Source organism: Oncorhynchus mykiss, chromosome 23, assembly GCF_057628025.1.
Source record: "Oncorhynchus mykiss isolate SJ-2025 chromosome 23, ASM5762802v1, whole genome shotgun sequence".
In the NCBI taxonomy this organism is placed as follows: domain Eukaryota; kingdom Metazoa; phylum Chordata; class Actinopteri; order Salmoniformes; family Salmonidae; genus Oncorhynchus; species Oncorhynchus mykiss.
The window spans coordinates 35389021-35412500 of NC_143044.1; the positions used below are offsets into that span (position 1 = coordinate 35389021).

Here is a 23480-nt window from a genome sequence, read left to right on the forward strand (position 1 = left end):
AGAACCCACTCTGCTATCACCACCATCTGCCAATTGACCGGAGAGGCCTGGAGCTTTGTTCAGGGCTTTTTCCAAGGCCTCTCGCCCTCAAATGTTTAGTAAAAGAAATGTCATCTGCCCTGTGGAGAAGGGATGGAAGCGTGGTTCACAGCCACTCCTGACTGGTAACACTGAATGCTTCAGAGAGAGACAGAATGAAGGAATTTGAAGTGGATACCATGAGAAGAGGTGAAGAGGCAGCACTTTAATCTTAACAACATTTGGGAGAGATGTGTTGTGTGCCTCCCACTAAAACTGAACCCACTATCAGCTTTTAATAATGCTCCAATTACCAACCATCCACTGCCATTGCACTCAACTCAGGGCTGGTTTCCCAGACACCGATCAAGCTTAGTCCTGGACTAAAAAGCTATTTCAAAAGAGATTCTCTTTAGTCCAGGACTAAGTTTGATCTGTGTCCAGGAAACCAACCATCGATGTAAAACTTTGTTCATGGTATAATAACTTATGGTGGTTTCAGGTGCAGTAATCCAGCTAGGTAGAGGGACTATATTCCGTTTCAACCATCCTAAAGAAGCTGCACATCTCAGAGAGCAACGCAAGGTGAGTCACACCACAACCGCTCGTACTAACCCAAACCCCCCAGACCACACCACAACCGCTCGTACTAACCCAAACCCCCCAGACCACACCACAACCGCTCTTACTAACCCAAACCCCCCAGACCACACCACAACCGCTCTTACTAACCCAAACCCCCCAGACCACACCACAACCGCTCTTACTAACCCAAACCCCCCAGACCACACCACAACCGCTCTTACTAACCCAAACCCCCCAGACCACACCACAACCGCTCGTACTAACCCAAACCCCCCAGACCACACCACAACCGCTCGTACTAACCCAAACCCCCCAGACCACACCACAACCGCTCGTACTAACCCAAACCCCCCAGACCACACCACAACCGCTCGTACTAACCCAAACCCCCCAGACCACACCACAACCGCTCGTACTAACCCAAACCCCCCAGACCACACCACAACCGCTCTTACTAACCCAAACCCCCCAGACCACACCACAACCGCTCGTACTAACCCAAACCCCCCAGACCACACCACAACCGCTCGTACTAACCCAAACCCCCCAGACCACACCACAACCGCTCGTACTAACCCAAACCCCCCAGACCACACCACAACCGCTCTTACTAACCCAAACCCCCCAGACCACACCACAACCGCTCGTACTAACCCAAACCCCCCAGACCACACCACAACCGCTCTTACTAACCCAAACCCCCCAGACCACACCACAACCGCTCGTACTAACCCAAATCCCCCAGACCACACCACAACCGCTCGTACTAACCCAAACCCCCCAGACCACACCACAACCGCTCGTACTAACCCAAACCCCCCAGACCACACCACAACCGCTCGTACTAACCCAAACCCCCCAGACCACACCACAACCGCTCGTACTAACCCAAACCCCCCAGACCACACCACAACCGCTCGTACTAACCCAAACCCCCCAGACCACACCACAACCGCTCGTACTAACCCAAACCCCCCAGACCACACCACAACCGCTCTTACTAACCCAAACCCCCCAGACCACACCACAACCGCTCTTACTAACCCAAACCCCCCAGACCACACCACAACCGCTCGTACTAACCCAAACCCCCCAGACCACACCACAACCGCTCGTACTAACCCAAACCCCCCAGACCACACCACAACCGCTCGTACTAACCCAAACCCCCCAGACCACACCACAACCGCTCGTACTAACCCAAACCCCCCAGACCACACCACAACCGCTCGTACTAACCCAAACCCCCCAGACCACACCACAACCGCTCGTACTAACCCAAACCCCCCAGACCACACCACAACCGCTCGTACTAACCCAAACCCCCCAGACCACACCACAACCGCTCTTACTAACCCAAACCCCCCAGACGACACCACAACCGCTCTTACTAACCGAAACCCCCCATACCACACCACAACTGCTCTTATTCTCTTAGAGCCTGATTCCCGGACACCGACTAAGCCTATCCCTGGACTAAAAAACACTTTCAATAGACAATTTACATTGAGCATGCTCTTTATTCCAGGGCTAGTTTTGTAATAATATTTTTGGGAAACCAGTCCTTGCAACCCAACCAACTCTTATTTCCAGACCAGAGTAAACTCCAGCCCAGAACATAACCTTACATTTCCCTAACTTTCCTGTTTTTGATCAGTTAGCTTGTGATGTCTGCTCAAGTTTATCTAACCCAGTACGTAAAGTCATTTGCATTTCTTTGTCTCATAATTAGTGCTGTGCCGTCGGCTATATATCAAACAAGGAAAAAACACATCTTCAAAGAAATGCATCTTCCACTCTCTCGAAGCTATCACTGTAAATACTGTATCTCCTCCTACTTTACCATGTCTGTACACACCACATACACACACAGAGATGTGAAGCACTTCTGGTAACACCTGCTGGCATAATACTTCCTAGCTTGTTATCAACAAGTATTTATTTTAATGTCTTATAAGGCATATAATATGCTCTCAAGGTGGCTGGTATTTAGTCAGGATCATGAGATGATTCTAAGACATAAGGGTGTCATATATTGTATGCTTATGACAAGTCTAGTCTAACTGAATTAAAATGCATTATATACCTGCTGGTTTAAGTACTGTAAAGTGTTACCGAACTGCTTCTTTGGATAATGGGCTGTAACTGTCAGGTTCCAGGCTCAGTGCTCTTTATAGTGTACTACTTTTGACCAGGGACCATAGGGCACTTTGTAGGGAATAGGGTTCCATTTGGGACGCTGACATCCATTTACTGAGGCAGGTTCAGCAGGTAATGATAGAGTTCCAGGTTGTTAAGTCATTTTAATGTATATTTCATGAAGCCAGTGGCTGATGCAAGAGTTTCTATACCAACAATTCTAGTGCTCACATTTGTAGTTATTCATTTGTATTGTGGACACACAAAAAATCGTCATTTTAAATTGGGTAATAAAAATGGATCACAAAAAGAAATTGAGTTATGTGAGTCTTCCTTCCTGTATGCATTTATGTGGGGATGAAATGAAGATACATTGTTTCAATATGTTCAATCAGAGTGCCTAGTGAAAGTCTACACACCCCTCTTCACATTTTGCTGCCTTTAAAACTAAAATGGGAGTAAATTGGATTTTCTCCTACTGATCTACACAACCTTCTCCACATTTTCAAAGCCAAAGAGAAATTATAGGTAATTTTCCAAATTAATAAAAAAACAAATCAAGATTTATTACTTGCTGTAAGCACCTTTTTGGCAGCCATTACATCTGTAATTCTTATTGAATTTGATTGTACCAATTCTTAGGTCAACATATATATAAAAAAATATTCAGTCCAATTGCTCAAGCTCAATAAATTTGGGAATCATTGGACAGCAATGGCACCGGAGAGGAGATGGTTGCTGTTTTTAGGGGCTCCTAACCAATTGTGCTATTGTTATTTTTAACTTACTTTACATAATGTTTCTGCCAACGTCTCTTATGACCGAAAAGAGCTTCTAGATATCAGGACAGCGATAATTCCCCTCGCACTGGATGAAGATTTTTTTCTTTAATGAGTCAACGCAAAGGATTTACTTCAGACACCGGGACGAGGCCCACATCCCTGTCAATCAATTGAAGAGACAGAGATATCAGGGACGTAGTTTGGGATGCCTTGTAAGGATCCGAAGGCGAGTGGAAAATCTGCCTCGACCATCAGTCCTATTAGCCAACGTGCAATCATTGGATAATAAAATCGATGAGCTCCGATCAAGACTAACCTACCAACGGGACATTAAAAACTGTAATATCTGATGTTTAACCGAGTTGTTGCTGAACGACAACATGGATAACATACAGTTGGCTGTGTTTTCCATACATCGGCAACATAGAACAGCTGCCTCCGGTAAGACAAGGGGTGGCTGTCTGTCTATTGTTAAATAACAGCTGGTTCACAAAATCTAATATTAAGGAAGTTGCAAGGTTTTTCTCATCTGACATAGAGTATCTCATGATAAGCTGTAGGCCACACTATTTACCAAGAATTTTGATCTATATTTTACATAGCTGTCTATTTACCACCATAAACCGATGTTGGCACTAAGACCACACTCAACAAGCTGTATAAGGCCATAAGCATCCAGAGGCTGCACTCTTAGTGGCCGGGGACTTTAATGCAGGGAAAGGAGATGATTGTGGACTACAGGATAATGAGGGCCGAGCACTTCCCCATTCTCATCGACAGAGCTGTAGTGGAGCAGGTCGAGAGCTTCAAGTTCATTGGTTTCTATGTCACCAACAAACTATCATGGTCCAAACACAGCAAAACAGTTGTGAAGAGGGCATGACAACACATATTCCCCCTCAGGAGACTGGAAAGATTTGTCCCATCGGGAGCATCCTGACTGGTTGCATCACCTGGTATGGCAACTGCTCGGCTTTTGACAGCGCCCCAGCCAAGCTTCCTGCCATCCAGGACCTCCACTGGTGTCAGAGGAAGGCCCTAAAAATTGTCAGACTCCAGCCACTCTAGTCATAGAATGTTTCCTCTGTTACGCACGGAAAGCGGTACCGGAATGATAAATCTAGGTCCAAATTGGCTTCTTAACAGCTTCTACCCCCAAGCCATAAGACTCATGAACAGCTAATCAAATGGCTACCCGAACTATGCTTAGTCACTTTTTTATTTACTTCAGTTCATTTTAGTAAATAATTTCTTAACACTTATTGTTCTTACAAGCCCTTATCCAAGAACGTACTTAAGTAAGCATTTCACTGTAAGGTTGTATTCGGTGCATAAAACTTTGATTTAAACTTCTCTGCTTTTCAAGCAAATTGAATTCAGGACTGAGACTGGAACACTCAACACCTATTGGAAAGCCATTCTGGTCTGACTTTGGAATTAGTTTGATTGTCCTGCTGAAAAATATAGACAGAAATAACTTTTTTTTATGATTTGAAAGAATTTCAATACATTCTCTTTCACTTAGAAAATGTGGAGTAAATTGGTAGGAAAACATCTAATGTAATATTTTTTAAATTATGTTTTAAGGCTGTAAAATGTGGGGTGTTGACTTTCACTAAACACTGTAATTGCCCGGTCTTTGGAAGGACGACAAATGTATAGATCAGGAACAGCATATTCGATGTCTCCATATTTTCAAAACCATTTGGAGCTTTGTTTCCATTATGTCGTTTGGTGGGACCTCTTTTATGTTTGCAACATCCAGTTGTTTTTACTAGTGAAAGTGTGTGTGTGTGTGTGTAATACAGTGTATCTTATGTTTTCTCCCAGAGTGGCCTTCTCTCCAGCCTTTCCTTGACCGACTTCTCCAGGCTTTTCCAACCTGGGTGAGTTAACACGCATGCACACACACACACACCTGAACTCCCTCTCCACTACATTGCAACTACACTAACATGGCATTGGATGGGTATTCTAATTTCTGGGTAACAATTAGATACCTTACTGTAACGGTTTTCCATTTAAAATGGTGAAAAAGACAGGCGGTAGTTTCATCAGCTGTTGTGCAATATGATTTTTGAATGCACTGGGCCTATAAGACTAGTAGGCTTCTCCAGTCGGAGATGACGTTACATAAATAAAAAATTGAGGATCTAAACACCATAAAGGCGGAGGCTTATTTACATTGTGGTCCTCCCCAGCGTTGCTTATTGCCTAGTGTTGATCAGTCTGGCATGAAGACTAAATAAAACCCATTGCTCCATCTGTCTGGCATGAAAACCAAATAAAACCATTTCACTGCTCCCGCCAATTGAAGTGTAAGTGGGGAGCACACACACACCCACACCCTCTCTCTCTCTCTCTCTCTCTCTCCTGTAGACCACTGATGGAGTAGGACACAGCAGGCTTCTCTCTTCTCTCAGCCTCTGTGTGGGGGGGGATCACATTAGGCCTGTGTTCTTTGGCTTCTAGGCCTGGTTGTGTGATCTGATATTCTGGTGTTACAGCTACTACTCCTGTCTGACTTGTAATTTACTCCGTAAGACAAGGTCCCCTAACAGCGGCACAGCACTTTCTCCTGCAGGCTTTAGACAGAAGATATGATTTGGAGAGGATTGAGAGGGATGGATGGAGGGAGATGTAGTGGGAGGGAGCGTCTGCGAGGGAGTGTGAGGAGAAAAGATGGAGGGTGAGTGAAGGAGACAAAGATAGAAGACAGGAGATGGAGAGGACGAGCTAGTCAAATGAGATGGATGTCCGCTCGTGCTAGTGGGTGATATTGAGAATGCAATCTTGGAGAAGTTCAGAGGTCGTATATCCTTGTGGGGTTCAGAGGGATAAGATACAACCAACACATCTCTAACACTGAAAGATAGCAGACAGACAAAACAAAGTTAAAACACAGATACGACAACATGCAGCCACCATAGTTACCACACACACTGAAGCCGGGTGGACAGTTTCTCACATTAAACCACCTTTTTTTGTCTTGCCAACGTAATGGTGCGCAGACTAAACTGTAGCACAGGCGGGTGTTGCACACTACAAGATTCTTCACTTGGTCGTGAGAATTCTCTAAGGTTGTTTCGCAAAAATAATGTGATTAGATTTAACATAGCTATGAGCTGTGGCTCAAATCAAATTTTATTAGTCAGATGCGCGAAAATACAACCGGTGTGGACCTTACAGTGAAATGCTTACTTATGTGTTATTGACTGTACTTTTTGTTTATCCCACATGTAACTGTTGTTTTTTTGTCACACTGCTTTGCCTTATCTTGGCCAGATCACAGTTGTAAATGAGAACTTGTTCTCAATTGGCCTAGCTGGGGAAATAAATAATAATAAAAACAGCAATGCAGTTAAAAAAATACAAATAAGAAACAAAAGTAAATAATAACAATAGCGAGACTTTATATACGGGGGGGTACCGATACGGAGTCTATGTGCAGGGGCACCAGTTAGTTGAGGTAATATGTACAGTGCCTTGCGAAAGTATTCGGCCCCCTTGAACTTTGCGACCTTTTGCCACATTTCAGGCTTCAAACATAAAGATATAAAACTGTATATTTTTTTGAAGAATCAACAACAAGTGGGACACAATCATGAAGTGGAACGACATTTATTGGATATTTCAAACTTTTTTAACAAATCAAAAACTGAAAAATTGGGCGTGCAAAATTATTCAGCCCCTTTACTTTCAGTGCAGCAAACTCTCTCCAGAAGTTCAGTGAGGATCTCTGAATGATCCAATGTTGACCTAAATGACTAATGATGATAAATACAATCCACCTGTGTGTAATCAAGTCTCCGTATAAATGCACCTGCACTGTGATAGTCTCAGAGGTCCGTTAAAAGCGCAGAGAGCATCATGAAGAACAAGGAACACACCAGGCAGGTCCGAGATACTGTTGTGAAGAAGTTTAAAGCCGGATTTGGATACAAAAAGATTTCCCAAGCTTTAAACATCCCAAGGAGCATTGTGCAAGCGATAATATTGAAATGGAAGGAGTATCAGACCACTGCAAATCTACCAAGACCTGGCCGTCACTCTAAACTTTCAGCTCATACAAGGAGAAGACTGATCAGAGATGCAGCCAAGAGGCCCATGATCACTCTGGATGAACTGCAGAGATCTACAGCTGAGGTGGGAGACTCTGTCCATAGGACAACAATCAGTCGTATATTGTACAAATCTGGCCTTTATGGAAGAGTGGCAAGAAGAAAGCCATTTCTTAAAGATATCCATAAAAAGTGTTGTTTAAAGTTTGCCACAAGCCACCTGGGAGACACACCAAACATGTGGAAGAAGGTGCTCTGGTCAGATGAAACCAAAATTGAACTTTTTGGCAACAATGCAAAACGTAATGTTTGGCGTAAAAGCAACACAGCTGAACACACCATCCCCACTGTCAAACATGGTGGTGGCAGCATCATGGTTTGGGCCTGCTTTTCTTCAGCAGGGACAGGGAAGATGGTTAAAATTGATGGGAAGGTGGATGGAGCCAAATACAGGACCATTCTGGAAGAAAACCTGATGGAGTCTGCAAAAGACCTGAGACTGGGACGGAGATTTGTCTTCCAACAAGACAATGATCCAAAACATAAAGCAAAATCTACAATGGAATGGTTCAAAAATAAACATATCCAGGTGTTAGAATGGCCAAGTCAGAGTCCAGACCTGAATCCAATCGAGAATCTGTGGAAAGAACTGAAAACTGCTGTTCACAAATGCTCTCCATCCAACCTCACTGAGCTCGAGCTGTTTTGCAAGGAGGAATGGGAAAAAATTTCAGTCTCTCGATGTGCAAAACTGATAGAGACATACCCCAAGCAACTTACAGCTGTAATCGCAGCAAAAGGTGGCACTACAAAGTATTAACTTAAGGGGGCTGAAATGCCCTCTGGTCTGATGAAACAAAAATAGAACTCTTTGGCCAGAATTATGTTTGGAGGAAAAAGGGGGAGACTTGCAAGCCGAAGAGCACCATCCCAACTGTGAAGTACGGAGGTGGCAGCATCATGTTGTGGGGGGTGCTTTGCTGCAGGAGGGACTGGTGCACTTCACAAAATAGATGGCATCATGAGGTGGTAAAATGGCTTAAGGACAACAAAGTAAAGCTATTGGAGTGGCTATCACAAAGCCCTGACCTCAATCTTATAGAACATTTGTTGGCAGAACTGAAAAAGCATGTGCGAGCAAGGTGGCCTACAAACCTGACTCCGTTACACCAGCTATGTCAGGAGGAATGGGCCAAAATTCAACCAACTTATTGTGGGAAGCTACCCGTAACATTTCACCCAAGTTAAACAATTTAAAGGCAATGCTACCAGATACACTTAATTAGTATGTAAACTTCTGACCCACTGGGAATGTGATGGAAGAAATAAGAGCTGAAATAAATCATGCTCTCTACTATTATTCTGACATTTCACATTCTTAAAATAAAGTGGTGATCCTAAGACCGGGAATTTTACCATGATTAAATTTAAACAATTGTGAAAAACTGAGTTTAAATGTATTCGGCTAAGTGTATTTAAACTTCCGACTTCAACTGTGTGTATACATACATACATGCATACAGTGGGGCAAAAAACTTATTTAGTCAGCCACCAATTGTGCAAGTTCTCCCACTTAAAAAGATGAGAGGCCTGTAATTTTCATCATAGGTACACTTCAACTATGACAGACAAAATTAGAAAAATCCAGAAAATCACATTGCAGGATTTTTAATTAATTAATTTGCTAATTATGGTGGAAAATAAGTATTTGGTCAATAACAAAAGTTTCTCATTACTTTGTTATATACAACTTTGTTGGCAATGACAGAGGTCAAACGTTTTCTGTAAGTCTTCACAAGGTACACACTGTTGCTGGTATTTTGTCCCTTTCCTCCATGCAGATCTCCTCTAGAGCAGTGATGTTTTGGGGCTGTTGCTGGGCAACACAGACTTTCAACTCCCTCCAAAGATTTTCTATGGGCTAGGCCACTCCAGGACCTTGAAATGCTTCTTACGAAGCCACTCCTTCGTTGCCCGGGCGGTGTGTTTGGGATCAGTGTCATGCTGAAAGACCCAGCCACGTTTCATCTTCAATGCCCTTGCTGATGGAAGGAGGTTTTCACTCAAGATCTTACGATACATGGCCCCATTCATTCTTTCCTTTACACGGATCAGTCGTCCTGGTCCCTTTGCAGAAAAACAGCCCCAAAGCATGATGTTTCCACCCCCATGCTTCACAGTAGGTATGGTGTTCTTTAGATGCAACTCAGCATTCTTTGTCCTCCAAACACGACGAGTTGAGTTTTTACCAAAAAGTTATATTTTGGTTTCATCTGACCATATGATATTCTCCCAATCTTCTTCTGGATCATCCAAATGCTCTCTAGCAAACTTCAGACGGGCCTGGACATGTACTGGCTTAAGCAGGGGGACACGTCTGGCACTGCAGGATTTGAGTCCCTGGCGGCGTAGTGTGTTACTGATGGTAGGCTTTGTTACTTTGGTCCCAGTTCTCTGCAGGTCATTCACTAGGTCCCCCCCGTGTGGTTCTGGGATTTTTGCTCACCATTCTTTTGATCATTTTGACCCACGGGGTGAAATCTTGCGTGGAGCCCCAGATCGAGGGAGATTATCAGTGGTCTTGTATGTCTTCCATTTCCTAATAATTGCTCCCACAGTTGATTTCTTCAAACCAAGCTGCTTACCTATTGCAGATTCAGTCTTCCCAGCCTGGTGCAGGTCTACAATTTTGTTTCTGGTGTCCTTTGACAGCTCTTTGGTCTTGGCCATAGTGGAGTTCGGAGTGTGACTGTTTGAGGTTGTGGACAGGTGTCTTTTATACTGATAACAAGTTCAAACAGGTGCCATTAATACAGGTAACGAGTGGAGGACAGGGGAGCCTCTTAAAGAAGAAGTTACAGGTCTGTGAGAGCCAGAAATCTTGCTTGTTTGTAGGTGACCAAATACTTATTTTCCACCATAATTTGCAAATAAATTCATAAAAAAATCCTACACTGATTTTCTGGATTTTTTTTCTTCATTTTGTCTGTCATAGTTTAAATGTACCTATGATGAAAATTACAGGCCTCATCTTTTTAAGTGGGAGAACTTGCACAATTGGTGGCTGACTAAATACTTTTTTGCCCCACTGTGTACACACACACACACAGCCGGAATTCTTACTGGTTGGTAGGTGACCAAATACTTATGTCATGCAAGAAAATGCAAGTAAATTTCTTACAAATCATACAATGTGATTTTCTTGATTTTTGTTTTAGATTCCGTCTCTCACAGTTTAAGTGTACCTATTATAAAAATGACAGACCTCTACATGTTTTGTAAGTAGGAAAACCTGCAAAATCAGCAGTGTATCAAATACTTGTTCTCCCCACTGTACGTACACACACACACACACACACACACACACACACACACACACACACACACACACACACACACACACATACACACACACACACACACACACACACACACCTCTGTCTTGCTGTACTTGAGGACGTTTTGGGGATCAACAATCTGTTTCAATTCAAAATACTATTTCCCTAGCCCCTGACCTTTAAACTTAACCTCTAAGCCTAAAATAGCCTTTTTTTTGGTTTGTTTTCTGATTCTTATGAGGACGTCTAGTAAAACGTGTCGCACGCGTACTCGCGCACACATTATTCGATTTGAATAGCAAATAGCCCCAATGTCTGGATAAGGATTATGAGACACTCACCTAGCTGTGAAGTGAAGCAGAATGACTGTGTGCGTGCAGATTGTAGGATTAACATAAAGTACAATACTGGGCTGCGTCCCAAAGGGCACCCTATTTCTTATGTTCCCTGGTCAAAAGTAGTGCACTATACAGGAACCAGGGTGCTATTTGTGATGCAACTTCTTTCTGGGAGTATGGGGGGGAGGAGAACACCGAGCGAAACCAAATATACAGCTCAAGAAGATATCTGACAGCAGACTTAGCGAGGGCTAAATGTATTACGCTATTAATGTGTGTGTGTGTCTGCACATGTGCACGAGTCTCTTGTGTCACAGCATGAAAATAATTTAAATCACTTTTGGAAAAGAAAGTTACTGCCAGCGGGATAAACCCCCAATTGCTCTGAACCTCCACCCCTCATCTTTTAAATATTGTTAGGTTCTAATTCTCAGAGTAAAAACTCAACTGACACTATGAAAGCTTAACCAAGTTTATTCTTCCCAGAGGATCAATACAGCTGCATTAGACAAAGACATTGTTCACACAAGCACTGATATTTAACCCTTTCTCCTACGCTGAGGTGAGGTCATTTCTCCTACTGCTAGGCAGGAAACTAAATAATGTGCCCGTAAACTTTTCTTTCTCCCTTAACGTGACCTGACCTCGACCCCCTTCATCACTAATCCATGGCTCTCTCCCCTTATCAATGACTGCCACGTAATCACTTTCCCTGCACTCAGCACATTCCAAGCTTAATTGCACATGCCTTCCTCCTACAGATAACCATTAACTTCTGGTGTAGACCCTCTAAACCTAGGCACTCAGTATTTCAATAGGATACCTGATAATTAACCCTATCCCAAGTTTAGGAGTTAGTACCCAGAGTCTATCGATCTAGAGGGGGAGAGAGAGATCCATGTCCTCTGGCTTAACCGCTGCCTTATCGAGATCCTATTAAATTACTTTACCAATATGGATGATTTCTAGTGTTCTAATTCTTAATTATATGGCTACCTCCTTCTCCAGCAACAGGATGGATGTGTTCGCTGAAGCAGGAGAGAAGGGAGACTCTAGACAACAGAGGAGCTCTGTGCTCTCTCCCCAACTACAGAGCTGTACGGTTATGGTACGTACACACAGTGACATAAACCCGTACATTCATAGATGGATACTGTGCTAGGGGATGGGCAAACCTTTTACTAACTAACAATGGGGCAAATTTGCTAAATGTTTCTAACAAAAAGGTAAAATAGAGATGAAGTGTATAAGATAAACCCACTTCACATGTTGTCTGTCAGACTATGGTGTAGGCTGCGTATCTATCTCCACAGCATGCCCAATACATTATTCCATGTGTATGTGAGTGCTCTGAACGTCGCCATCTCGGCTCTAGTCAGGTCGGGTTTCACATCTTCTTTGCAAATTGTTAGATAATAATGTAATGGCTACTCCTGTCCCCTGCCTCGGCCTAATGCATTCACGCACGCACACACAGCCTAATACAGACTTTTATGGAGCATGAAATGCCTGTTCCCTTGGCTTGTTTTCTTTGTTTAATATGCACATATTTCAAACCCATTACCTTCCTGCAGGGTTTTCAGAGCCCACCTCAGAGAAAACGACTAGCGTTTTGTGAAAGCACATTGTACACAAAGCAAGACGTTAGTGTATTTACATCTCTCCCCGTCTCTCTCTCCCGCTCCCCCCTCTCTCTGGTCGTCACTCCATTGGCTTGTTAATGCTTTGATTAATGTTCTGTCTACAGAAGAAAACAGACATGCTTTAATAAATACTTGAAAAGGTTCATTTTTTTTTCATTGGCAATGTGGGTTAACTGTGGCTTTCTTATCAGTCCTTTTACTTTCGAATGAACAATTTCTGTTAAAAACAAACAGGCTACCTGGTTATGAGGAATGACTTGTTTCAAAAATGTGAAACATGAAGCAGAAGTTATTTATCATGTTTTTCTCTCTCACCCAGACAAAGGCCATGCCTATGGAGGCTCCTGTCTCTGTCTCTCGTCATCCTTCAGCATGTTATGCTGTACCTCTTCAGATTGGAGCTGGAGCCCTTCAGCATCTTCAGGCCGTCTCCTCTCTGCAGGCTGGGGTAAACGGGTGGAGCTTCGGTGCGGCTGAGGACCATGGACGTCCCTGCAGTAGTACTAATGTAGAGAGCCAGAGGAGGGCCAGGGCCTCCCCAGTCCACCGGACAGGGACTCCTACTCTCACTTCCAACCCCACTCTCACTCCCACTGCCTTGGAATGGGACAGTCTGCAGCAGGGATTGGAAGGAGAGGTGGTGGAAGAGTGGGACTTGTGTCATCAATCAGCTTATGGGGTTGGAGTGTCTTATAGGTGGCTGGAGGGAACTCTACCTCTGCGTAGAGCGAGGGAAGAGGGAGGACTCTATTGGGGTGAGGAGGCCTGGTCTGAACCTGGGGACAGAGACGAGGAAAGGAACCGGGCCCTCCAGCAGACACCTGTCCTCCTGGTCCAGCAGGCTGATGTATGTACCGTTGGGCCGGAGGGGCTACCGGGGCCTGCTAACAAGAGCCCAGGTGTCCTGTCAGGCCTACCTGATGGCTGCATCGTCCTGGGAGGTGTCCTGGCAACTGACTGCTGCAGAGGAGACCTGTCCAGGGCCGGAGCCCGCTACGGTGGCCCTGCAGGGACCTCATTAGGCACTGCTGTATCCTATCTGCAGAGAGGAGACGGAGGAGGAATAGATGGGTGGACGGAGGAACGAACGGACCGTGCCCACCTCCCACAGGCCAGCAGTAGCTCAACATACACACAGACCTCTCCCTCTCGGTTTGACACACACACACCCTCCCTGTCTCAGATTGACACACACAATTGCAGCCAGGCAACACACACTGCCACTCGGCAGGACAGACACAGACGCAGCCAGGCGGTACGCGGCCTACCGCTAGAGGCTTTGGAGGGCCAGTTCAGTCGTGTCATGATGGATCGATCCAGGATGACGGTGGAGGGCCACAGGGAGAATGACAAGGAGGGGGAGGCTGGGGCCAGGAGGGAAGAGGTGGAGCAGAGCTTCAGGCTGGGCGCTCCGGTTAGCAGGGTGTTTAGGGAGGAGGAGGAGCGGAAGGAGGAGCCAGAGGAGGAGAACCAGTTCTCTGTCTCTGGACTAAGTGATCTGGTTAGAAGGGTATGCCAGATCTCTGGGATTGGAGGGGAGCAGGAGCTAGACTCTCTGGGGGAAGAGGTCTCTGGGATGGTTTCTCTGGTCAGCAGGGGGCTCTCCTGGATGTTTCCGGACACAGGCCGTCTCCTTCGCAGCTCCACCCCCAGGATCCTGCAGCAGGTCTGGGAAGGTACAGGAGTTCTGCAGCCCGCAGCTGGGGGAGGGGCTGGGAGTCTGCAGCCTGGAGGTGGGGGAGGAGCCAGCTCCAACTGGTCCAGTCAGGTTGTGAGGGAAAGTCAGGTGCTGTCGGTGGTCAAAGATAGCCAGGTATTCTCATTGGTCAGAGAGAGTCAAATGTACTCCCTGGTCCGAGACAGTCAGGTGTTCTCTATGGTCAGTGAGCTGCCGTTTGTGCATCACATCAGCACAGAGCTAACTCAAGACTTCAGGATCATTCACAATAAGCTCACTCAGGTTCTACAGCCAGTGGAGTCAACTGGACTCCAGCAGAAATATATTTACCTCAACAAAATACCAGAAATGAAACTGCCCCTAGTCCACAACACTGTCCTCAGCACAGTACCGAGCCTGTACCCAGCCCACAACACCATAGAATTTGCAAATAAACAGAGCACAGGTAAAGAAGTGGATTGGAGAACAGAGGACCACAGTCCCATCAGTGAACTGGCTTGTACATTGGAGCAGGAGGGCAGAGAGGAAGCTCTAGCTAAGTCAGAAGAACCAAGTCCCATCAGAGAAATGGAGTGTACATTGGAGCAGGAGGGTGGAAAAGAAGCTCTACGTAAGTTGGAGGAACAGAGTCCTGTCAGAGAACTGCAGTGTACATCAGAGCACCAGGGCAGAGAGAAATCTCTAGCTAAGTCTGAGGAAAAGAGTCCCATCAGAGAACTAGAGTGTACATCGGAGCTGGAGGGCAAAGAGGAAGCTCTAGCTAAGTCAGAAGAAAAAAGTCCCATCAGAGAACTGCCGTGTACATCAGAGCACGAGGGTGGAGAGGAAGCTCTAGCTCAGTCAGAGGAACAGAGTCCCAGCAGAGAACTGGCTTGTACATTGGAGCAGGAGGTCATAGAGGAAGCTCTAGCTAAGTCGGAGGAACAGAGTCCTGTCAGAGAACTGCAGTGTACATCAGAGCACAAGGGTGTAGAGGAAGCTCTAGCTAAGTCAGAAGAACCACGTCCCATCAGAGAAATGGAGTGTACATCGGAGCAGGAGGGCAGAGAGGAAGCGCTACGTAAGTTGGAGGAACAGAGTCCTGTCAGAGAACTGCCGTGTACATCAGAGCACGAGGGCGGAGAGGAAGCTCTAGCTAAGTCAGAAGATCCAAGTCCCATCAGAGAACTGGAGTCTACATCGGAGATGGAGGGCAGAGAGGAAGCTCAGTCGGAGGAACAGAATCCAATCAGAGAACTGCCGTGTACATCAGAGCACGAGGGTGGAGAGGAAGCTCTAGCTAAGTCAGAAGAACCAAGTCCCATCAGAGAACTGGAGTATACATTGGAGCAGGAGGGTGGAAAGGAAGTTCTAGCTATGTCGGAGGAATGGAGCCCCATCAGAGAACTGCAGTGTTCATTGGAGCAGGAGGGCAGAGAGGAGGCTCTAGCTAAGTCAGAAGAACCAAGTCCCATCAAAGAAGTGGAGTGTACTTCAGAGCATGAGGGCAGAGCTGAAGCTCTACCTAAGTTGGAGGTACAGAGTCCCATCAGTGAACTAGAGCGTACATCTGAGCTGGAGGGCAGAGAGGAAGCTCTACCTAAATTGCAGGAACAGAGCCCCATCAGAGAAGTGGAGTCTACATCGTCGCAAGAGGGCAGAGAGGAAGCTCTGGCTAAGTCAGAAGAACCAAGTCCCATCAGAGAAGTGGAGTCTACATCGGAGCTGGAGGGCAGAGAGGAAGCTCTGGCTAAGTCAGAAGAACCAAGTCCCATCAGAGAAGTGGAGTCTACATCGGAGCTGGAGGGCAGAGGGGAACCTCTACCTAAATTGGAGGAACAGAGCCCCATCAGAGAAGTGGAGTCTACATCGGCGCAGGAGGGCAGAGAGGAAGCTCTAGCTCAGTCAGAGGAACAGAGTCCCAGCAGAGAACTGGCTTGTACATTGGAGCAGGAGGTCATAGAGGAAGCTCTAGCTAAGTCGGAGGAACAGAGTCCTGTCAGAGAACTGCCGTGTACATCAGAGCACGAGGGCGGAGAGGAAGCTCTAGCTAAGTCAGAAGAACCAAGTCCCAGCAGAGAACTGGCTTGTACATTGGAGCAGGAGTTCATAGAGGAAGCTCTACCTAAGTTGGAGGAACAGAATCCTGTCAGAGAACTGCAGTGTACATCAGAGCATGAGGGTGGAGATGAAGCTCTAGCTAAGTCAGAAGAATCAAGTTCCTTCAGAGAAGTGGAGTGTTCATTGGACCTGGAGGGCAGAGAGGAAGCTCTACCTAAGTCTGAGGAACAGAGTCCTGTCAGAGAACTGGAGTGTACATCAGAGCATGAGGGCAAAGAAGAAGCTCAAGCTCTGTCGGAGGAACAGTGTCCCATCAGAGAAGTGGAGTGTACATCCGAGCACGAGGGTGGAGATGAAGCTCTACCTAAGTTGGAGGAACAGAGCCCCATCAGAGAAGTGGAGTATACATCGGCGCAGGAGGGCAGAGAGGAAGCTCTGGCTAAGTCAGAAGAACCAAGTCCCATCAGAGAAGTGGAGTCTACATCGGAGCTGGAGGGCAGAGAGGAAGCTCTAGCTCAGTCGGAGGAACAGAGTCCCATCAGAGAACTGGAGTGTACATCAGAGCACGAGGGTGGAGAGGAAGCTCTAGCTAAGTCAGAAGAACCAAGTCCCAGCAGAGAACTGGCTTGTACATTGGAGCAGGAGGTCATAGAGGAAGCTCTACCTAAGTTGGAGGAACAGAATCCTGTCAGAGAACTGCAGTGTACATCAGAGCACGAGGGTGGAGATGAAGCTCTAGCTAAGTCAGAAGAATCAAGTTCCTTCAGAGAAGTGGAGTGTTCATTGGACCAGGAGGGCAGAGAGGAAGCTCTACCTAAGTCTGAGGAACAGAGTCCTGTCAGAGAACTGGAGTGTACATTAGAGCATGAGGGCAAAGAAGAAGCTCAAGCTCTGTCGGAGGAACAGTGTCCCATCAGAGAAGTGGAGTGTACATCCGAGCACGAGGGTGGAGATGAAGCTCTACCTAAGTTGGAGGAACAGAGCCCCATCAGAGAAGTGGAGTCTACATCGGCGCAGGAGGGCAGAGAGGAAGCTCTAGCTCAGTCGGAGGAACAGAGTCCCATCAGAGAACTGGAGTGTACATCAGAGCACGAGGGTGGAGAGGAAGCTCTAGCTAAGTCAGAAGAACCAAGTCCCAGCAGAGAACTGGCTTGTACATTGGAGCAGGAGGTCATAGAGGAAGCTCTACCTAAGTTGGAGGAACAGAATCCTGTCAGAGAACTGCAGTGTACATCAGAGCACGAGGGTGGAGATGAAGCTCTAGCTAAGTCAGAAGAATCAAGTTCCTTCAGAGAAGTGGAGTGTTCATTGGACCAGGAGGGCAGAGAGGAAGCTCTACCTAAGTCTGAGGAACAGAGTCCTGTCAGAGAACTGGAGTGTACATCAGAGCATGAGGGCAAAGAAGAAGCTCAAGCTCTGTCGGAGGAACAGTGTCCCATCAGAGAAGTGGAGTGTACATCCGAGCACGAGGGTGGAGATGAAGCTCTACCTAAGTTGGAGGAACAGAGCCCCATCAGAGAAGTGGAGTATACATCGGCGCAGGAGGGCAGAGAGGAAGCTCTGGCTAAGTCAGAAGAACCAAGTCCCATCAGAGAAGTGGAGTCTACATCGGAGCTGGAGGTCATAGAGGAAGCTCTACCTAAGTTGGAGGAACAGAATCCTGTCAGAGAACTGCAGTGTACATCAGAGCACGAGGGTGGAGATGAAGCTCTAGCTAAGTCAGAAGATCCAAGTCCCATCAGAGAACTGCAGTGTACATCGGTGCAGAAGGGCAGAGAGGAAGCTCTAGCTCAGTCAAAGGAACAGAGTCCCAGCAGAGAACTGGCTTGTACATTGGAGCAGGAGGTCATAGAGGAAGCTCTAGCTAAGTCGGAGGAACAGAGTCCTGTCAGAGAACTGCAGTGTACATCAGAGTACGAGGGTGTAGAGGAAGCTCTAGCTCAGTCGGAGGAACAGAGTCCTGTCAGAGAACTGCAGTGTACATCAGAGCACAAGGGTGGAGAGGAAGCTCTAGCTAAGTCAGAAGAACCAAGTCCCAGCAGAGAACTGGCTTCTACATCGGAGCTGGAGGGCAGAGAGGAAGCTCTAGCTCAGTCGGAGGAACAGAGTCCTGTCAGAGAACTGCAGTGTACATCAGAGCACGAGGGTGGAGAGGAAGCTCTAGCTAAGGCAGAAGAACCAAGTCCCAGCAGAGAACTGGCTTGTACATTGGAGCAGGAGGTCATAGAGGAAGCTCTAGCTAAGTCGGAGGAACAGAGTCCCATCAGAGAACTGCAGTGGACATCAGAGCATGAGGGTAGAGAGGAAGCTCTACCTAAGTTGGAGGAACTGAAGTGTACATCGGAGTTGGAGGCCGGAGAGAAAGCGCTAGCTCAGTCGGAGGAACAGAGTCCTGTCAGAGAACTGGAGTGTGCATCAGAGCACGAGGGCAAAGAAGAAGCTCAAGCTCTGTCGGAGGAACAGAGTCCCATCAGAGAACTGCAGTGTACATCAGAGCACGAGGGTGGAGATGAAGCTAAAGCTAAGTCAGAAGAACCAAGTCCCATCAGAGAACTGCAGTGTACATCAGAGCAGGAGGGCAGAGAGGAAGCTCTAGCTAGGGCTGAGGAACAGAGTCCTGTCAGAGAAGTGGAGTGTACATCAGAGCATGAGGGCAAAGAAGAAGCTCAAGCTCTGTCGGAGGAACAGTGTCCCATCAGAGAAGTGGAGTGTACATCCGAGCACGAGGGTGGAGATGAAGCTCTACCTAAGTTGGAGGAACAGAGCCCCATCAGAGAAGTGGAGTATACATCGGCGCAGGAGGGCAGAGAGGAAGCTCTGGCTAAGTCAGAAGAACCAAGTCCCATCAGAGAAGTGGAGTCTACATCGGAGCTGGAGGGCAGAGAGGAACCTCTAGCTCAGTCGGAGGAACAGAGTCCTGTCAGAGAACTGCAGTGTACATCAGAGCACGAGGGTGGAGATGAAGCTCTAGCTAAGTCAGAAGATCCAAGTCCCATCAGAGAACTGCAGTGTACATCGGTGCAGAAGGGCAGAGAGGAAGCTCTAGCTCAGTCAAAGGAACAGAGTCCCAGCAGAGAACTGGCTTGTACATTGGAGCAGGAGGTCATAGAGGAAGCTCTAGCTAAGTCGGAGGAACAGAGTCCTGTCAGAGAACTGCAGTGTACATCAGAGTACGAGGGTGTAGAGGAAGCTCTAGCTAAGTCAGAAGATCCAAGTTCCACCAGAGAACTGGAGTGTACATCAGAGAACGAGGGTGGAGAGGAAGCTCTATCTAAGTCAGAGGAACAGAGTATAACCAAGAAGGCGCTGTGGCCATCAAAGGACCAGATCGAGATTGTGGAGGACCAACATTGTGTCACTTGTGGAGCCAAGAGCACCAAGTCACAGCCCCCTCCAGAGCAGCGTAACAACACCAGTTCCACAGGCCCAGAGAATATCTTTATTCCTGGGCATGGAAATCAGAGGACTGATGATGTTCAGGTGTATTATGGGGTGTGTTTTCTTTTCGTAAACAAACATAGAATAATTGTGATTAAATAATAAAGCCTTTGCTGTTATTGATACCATGGGTGCGTTCACTACGAGGAAACGGTTTCCAATGTTTAATTCACTGGAGATGGCACTGTATTTAACGACCAGAACAGTGTGATTATGGTGGCCCAGAGGGAGATTTTGCCCAGAGGAAGTTTTACGATTTCAAATGGTCACACCCATATTGATCTGGCCACACCGCAAAGGCTGCTGAAGAACGATGTGCACCGTTTTGGGTAAACGTGTCGTTCAGTGCAAACGTCAAGCAACGTAGCAAACGTTGAATCAAACTGAACGCACATATGTAACATTGCTTTAATAAAGTAAAACATTTTCTCTTTCTTTCAGAGCCTGGTGGAGTTCCCAGGGGCTCTGGTTAAACTCCAGTCCCTTCCCGTATCCACCCTCCTGGGCTGTCTCCAGTCCGTCCTCCCCTCCGTCTTCACCTCACAGAGACTACTGGGTCTCTACTGGCTGGGCGTGGCTAACTGCAGCCAGCCCCACCCACACCTCGCCCTTGTTCTCCTATTGGAGTCCTGCCTCTACGCCCTGACCTTTGACCCTGACACGACAGATCAGACAACTCCTCTGACAGTGTTCCACCACCTCCCCCTGCTACAGGTTAAGGAGATCCTGGTAGGCTGTTTTTTTATTTGAAAAAATGTATATTATATACATTTTATTGTTCTACCAATTGATCATTTTTCTTTGTACCTACTAAGATTTGTGTCTATCTTTATCAGCATCCAGATTTTTCTATATATTCACTATATACACTACCGTTCAAAAGTTTGGAGTCACTTAGAATTGTCCTTGTTTTTCAAAGAAAAGCATATTTTTTGTCCATTAAAATAACATAAAAATGATCAGAAATACAGTGTAAACATTTAATGTTGTAAATGACTATTGTAGCTGGAAACGGCTTATTTGATTTTTTTAAATGGAATATCTACGTAGGCGTACTATGGTGGAACATTTCATCAAATGGTTGTTTTATGCATCAGAAAAGATTATTCTTATAACTATTGTGTGTGTGTGTGTTCTACTGAGGATGGGCCTCTGGGAGATGGCACTGACAGGAGATTTACCATGTCTTTTGGGTGATAAAACCTAAAGGTCATTCCAGAGAACGACCCATTCTATACATCTGTTGATCGTCATGTATGTTTAAAGGGGTGTATCTTGGCTATAAAAGTCCTTTGTACTTTTGTCTCGGGGCTCTCAACAATCGCTTGATTACAGCCATCGCTTGATTACAGGCTCAAAATGGCCAGAAGAAATGGCCTTTCTTCTGAAACTCGTTTCTTGTTCTGAGAAATGAAGGCTATTCCTTGCGAGAAATTGCCAAGAAACCGAGGATCTCGTACAACGCTGTGTACTACTCCCTTCACAGAACAGCACAAACTGGCCCTAACCAGAATAGAAAGAGTGGGAGGCCCCAGCGCACAACTGAGCAAGAGTACGAGAACAGACGGCTCACAAGTCCTCAATTGGAAGCTTCATTAAATAGTACCCGCAAAACACCAGTCTCAATGTCGATAGTGAAGAGGCGACTCCAGGATGCTGGCCTTCTAGGCAGCGCTGCAAAGAAAAGCCATATTAAGATGGGCAAAAGAACACAGACAATGGACAGAGGAACTCTGCCAAGAAGGCCAGCATCCCGGAGTCGCCTCTTCACTGTTGATGTTTAGACTGGTGTTTTCTGGGTACTATTTAATGAAGCTGACAGTTGAGGACCTGTGAGGCTTCTTTAATCAGCAGAACAGTTTTCAGCTGTGCTAACATAACTGCAAAAGGGTTTTCTAATGATCAATTAGCCTTTTTAAAATTATAAACTTGGATTAGCTAACACAACGTGCCATTGGAACACAGGGGTGATGGTTGCTGATAATGGGCCTCTGTACACCTATGTAGATATTCCATTAAAAAAAATCTGGTGTTTCCAGCTACAATAGTCATTAACTACAACAATGTCTAAACTGTATTTCTGATCAATTTGATGCCTTTTTAATGGACAAAAAATGAGCTCTTCTTTCAAAAACAAGGACATTTCTAAGTGACCCCAAACTTTTGAACGGTAGTGTATATACAAAAGTGAGTGGACATGCTTTCGAGTGAGTGGTTTTGGTCATTTCAGCCACACCCATTGCTGACAGGTGTATAAAATCGAGCACGCAGCCCATGATTTTGGAATGAGATGTTTGATGAGCAGGTGTCCACATACTTTTGGTCATGTAGTTTATATCCATCCAGGTGGGTTTTGGCGGTCAGAGCCTGCGTCTCAAGGCCTCCAGTGAGGAGTGTGTCCTCACCCTCTACACCCACAGGTAAAGGACAGAACCAAGGTGCTTAACTCTTATCCTCTAAACAAATAAATGGGTGCTTGGAGCCAACAGTGGATCAAGAACGATCGTTAATCAGCACTTGAATATAAGTAGATTGTAAAGTAGTTTACTAAGAAATGTTGCTTAAATATAGATTTATTTTTTTTAAACAAAGCTTCAGTTGCACCCTATACCTCCAAACCCACAGCCAGACCCTCACCCAGGCCCTCACCCACACCATGCTTGGGGTCCTCTGTCCTGGGGACCAGAGAGTGTCCCAACACCCCCTCCTGGTAGAGAACCTGATGGTTCTGTCTCTGGACTGGAAGGCCCAGGCACCTGACCTGCTGCTGAATGCTGAACTCAGGCTGTCTGGCCAGTTCCACAGGACCCTAGCTGACCTGGTCTACCTCGTCCACGGCAACATGAACCGGTATGGTGGTAGTAGTAGTAGTGGTAGTAGTCTCAGGCTGTCTGGCCAGTTCCACAAGACCATAGCTGACCTGGTGTACCTCCTACACAGTAACATGGCCAGGTAGTAGTATTTCCTGTTCTTGAAAGGATAGCTCAAATATTATAGCGCTATTTCTTCTATTCAGTGTCTGTGTTTCAAGGAAAGCAAGAGAAGTAAAGATATATAGATATATATAGATAGAGATATATCTCTATATATCTCTATGAGAGAGAGAGAGAGAGAGAGAGACTGCTCCAAAAAATAAAGGGACCACTAAAATAACACATCCTAGATCTGAATGAAATATTCTTATTAAATACTTTTTTCTTTACATAGTTGAATGTGCTGACAACAAAATCACACAAAAATGATCAATGAAAATCAAATGTATCAACCCATGGAGGTCTGGATTTGGAGTCACACTCAAAATTAAAGTGGAAAACCACACTACAGGCTGATCCAACTTGATGTTATGTCCTTAAAACAAGTCAAAATGAGGCTCAGTAGTGTGTGTGGCCTCCACGTGCCTGTATGACCTCCCTACAACGC

General features: G+C 46.0%; 1 protein-coding gene across 4 annotated transcripts in view; it reads left to right on the forward strand.

The window, feature by feature from the left end:
* The window catches only part of LOC110502827 (uncharacterized), a 79907-nt gene that overhangs the window by 47661 nt on the left and 8766 nt on the right, over nt 1-23480 (forward strand). For all 4 annotated transcript variants that reach the window (XM_090217383.1, XM_090217384.1, XM_090217386.1 and 1 more), the window contains 7 exons: nt 521-603; nt 5355-5410; nt 12270-12369; nt 13224-20114; nt 20502-20789; nt 22407-22480; nt 22686-22910. In XM_090217383.1, coding sequence (XP_090073509.1) covers nt 521-603; nt 5355-5410; nt 12270-12369; nt 13224-20114; nt 20502-20789; nt 22407-22480; nt 22686-22910 — 7717 coding nt within the window. The remainder of the gene's footprint in view (nt 1-520; nt 604-5354; nt 5411-12269; nt 12370-13223; nt 20115-20501; nt 20790-22406; nt 22481-22685; nt 22911-23480) is intronic.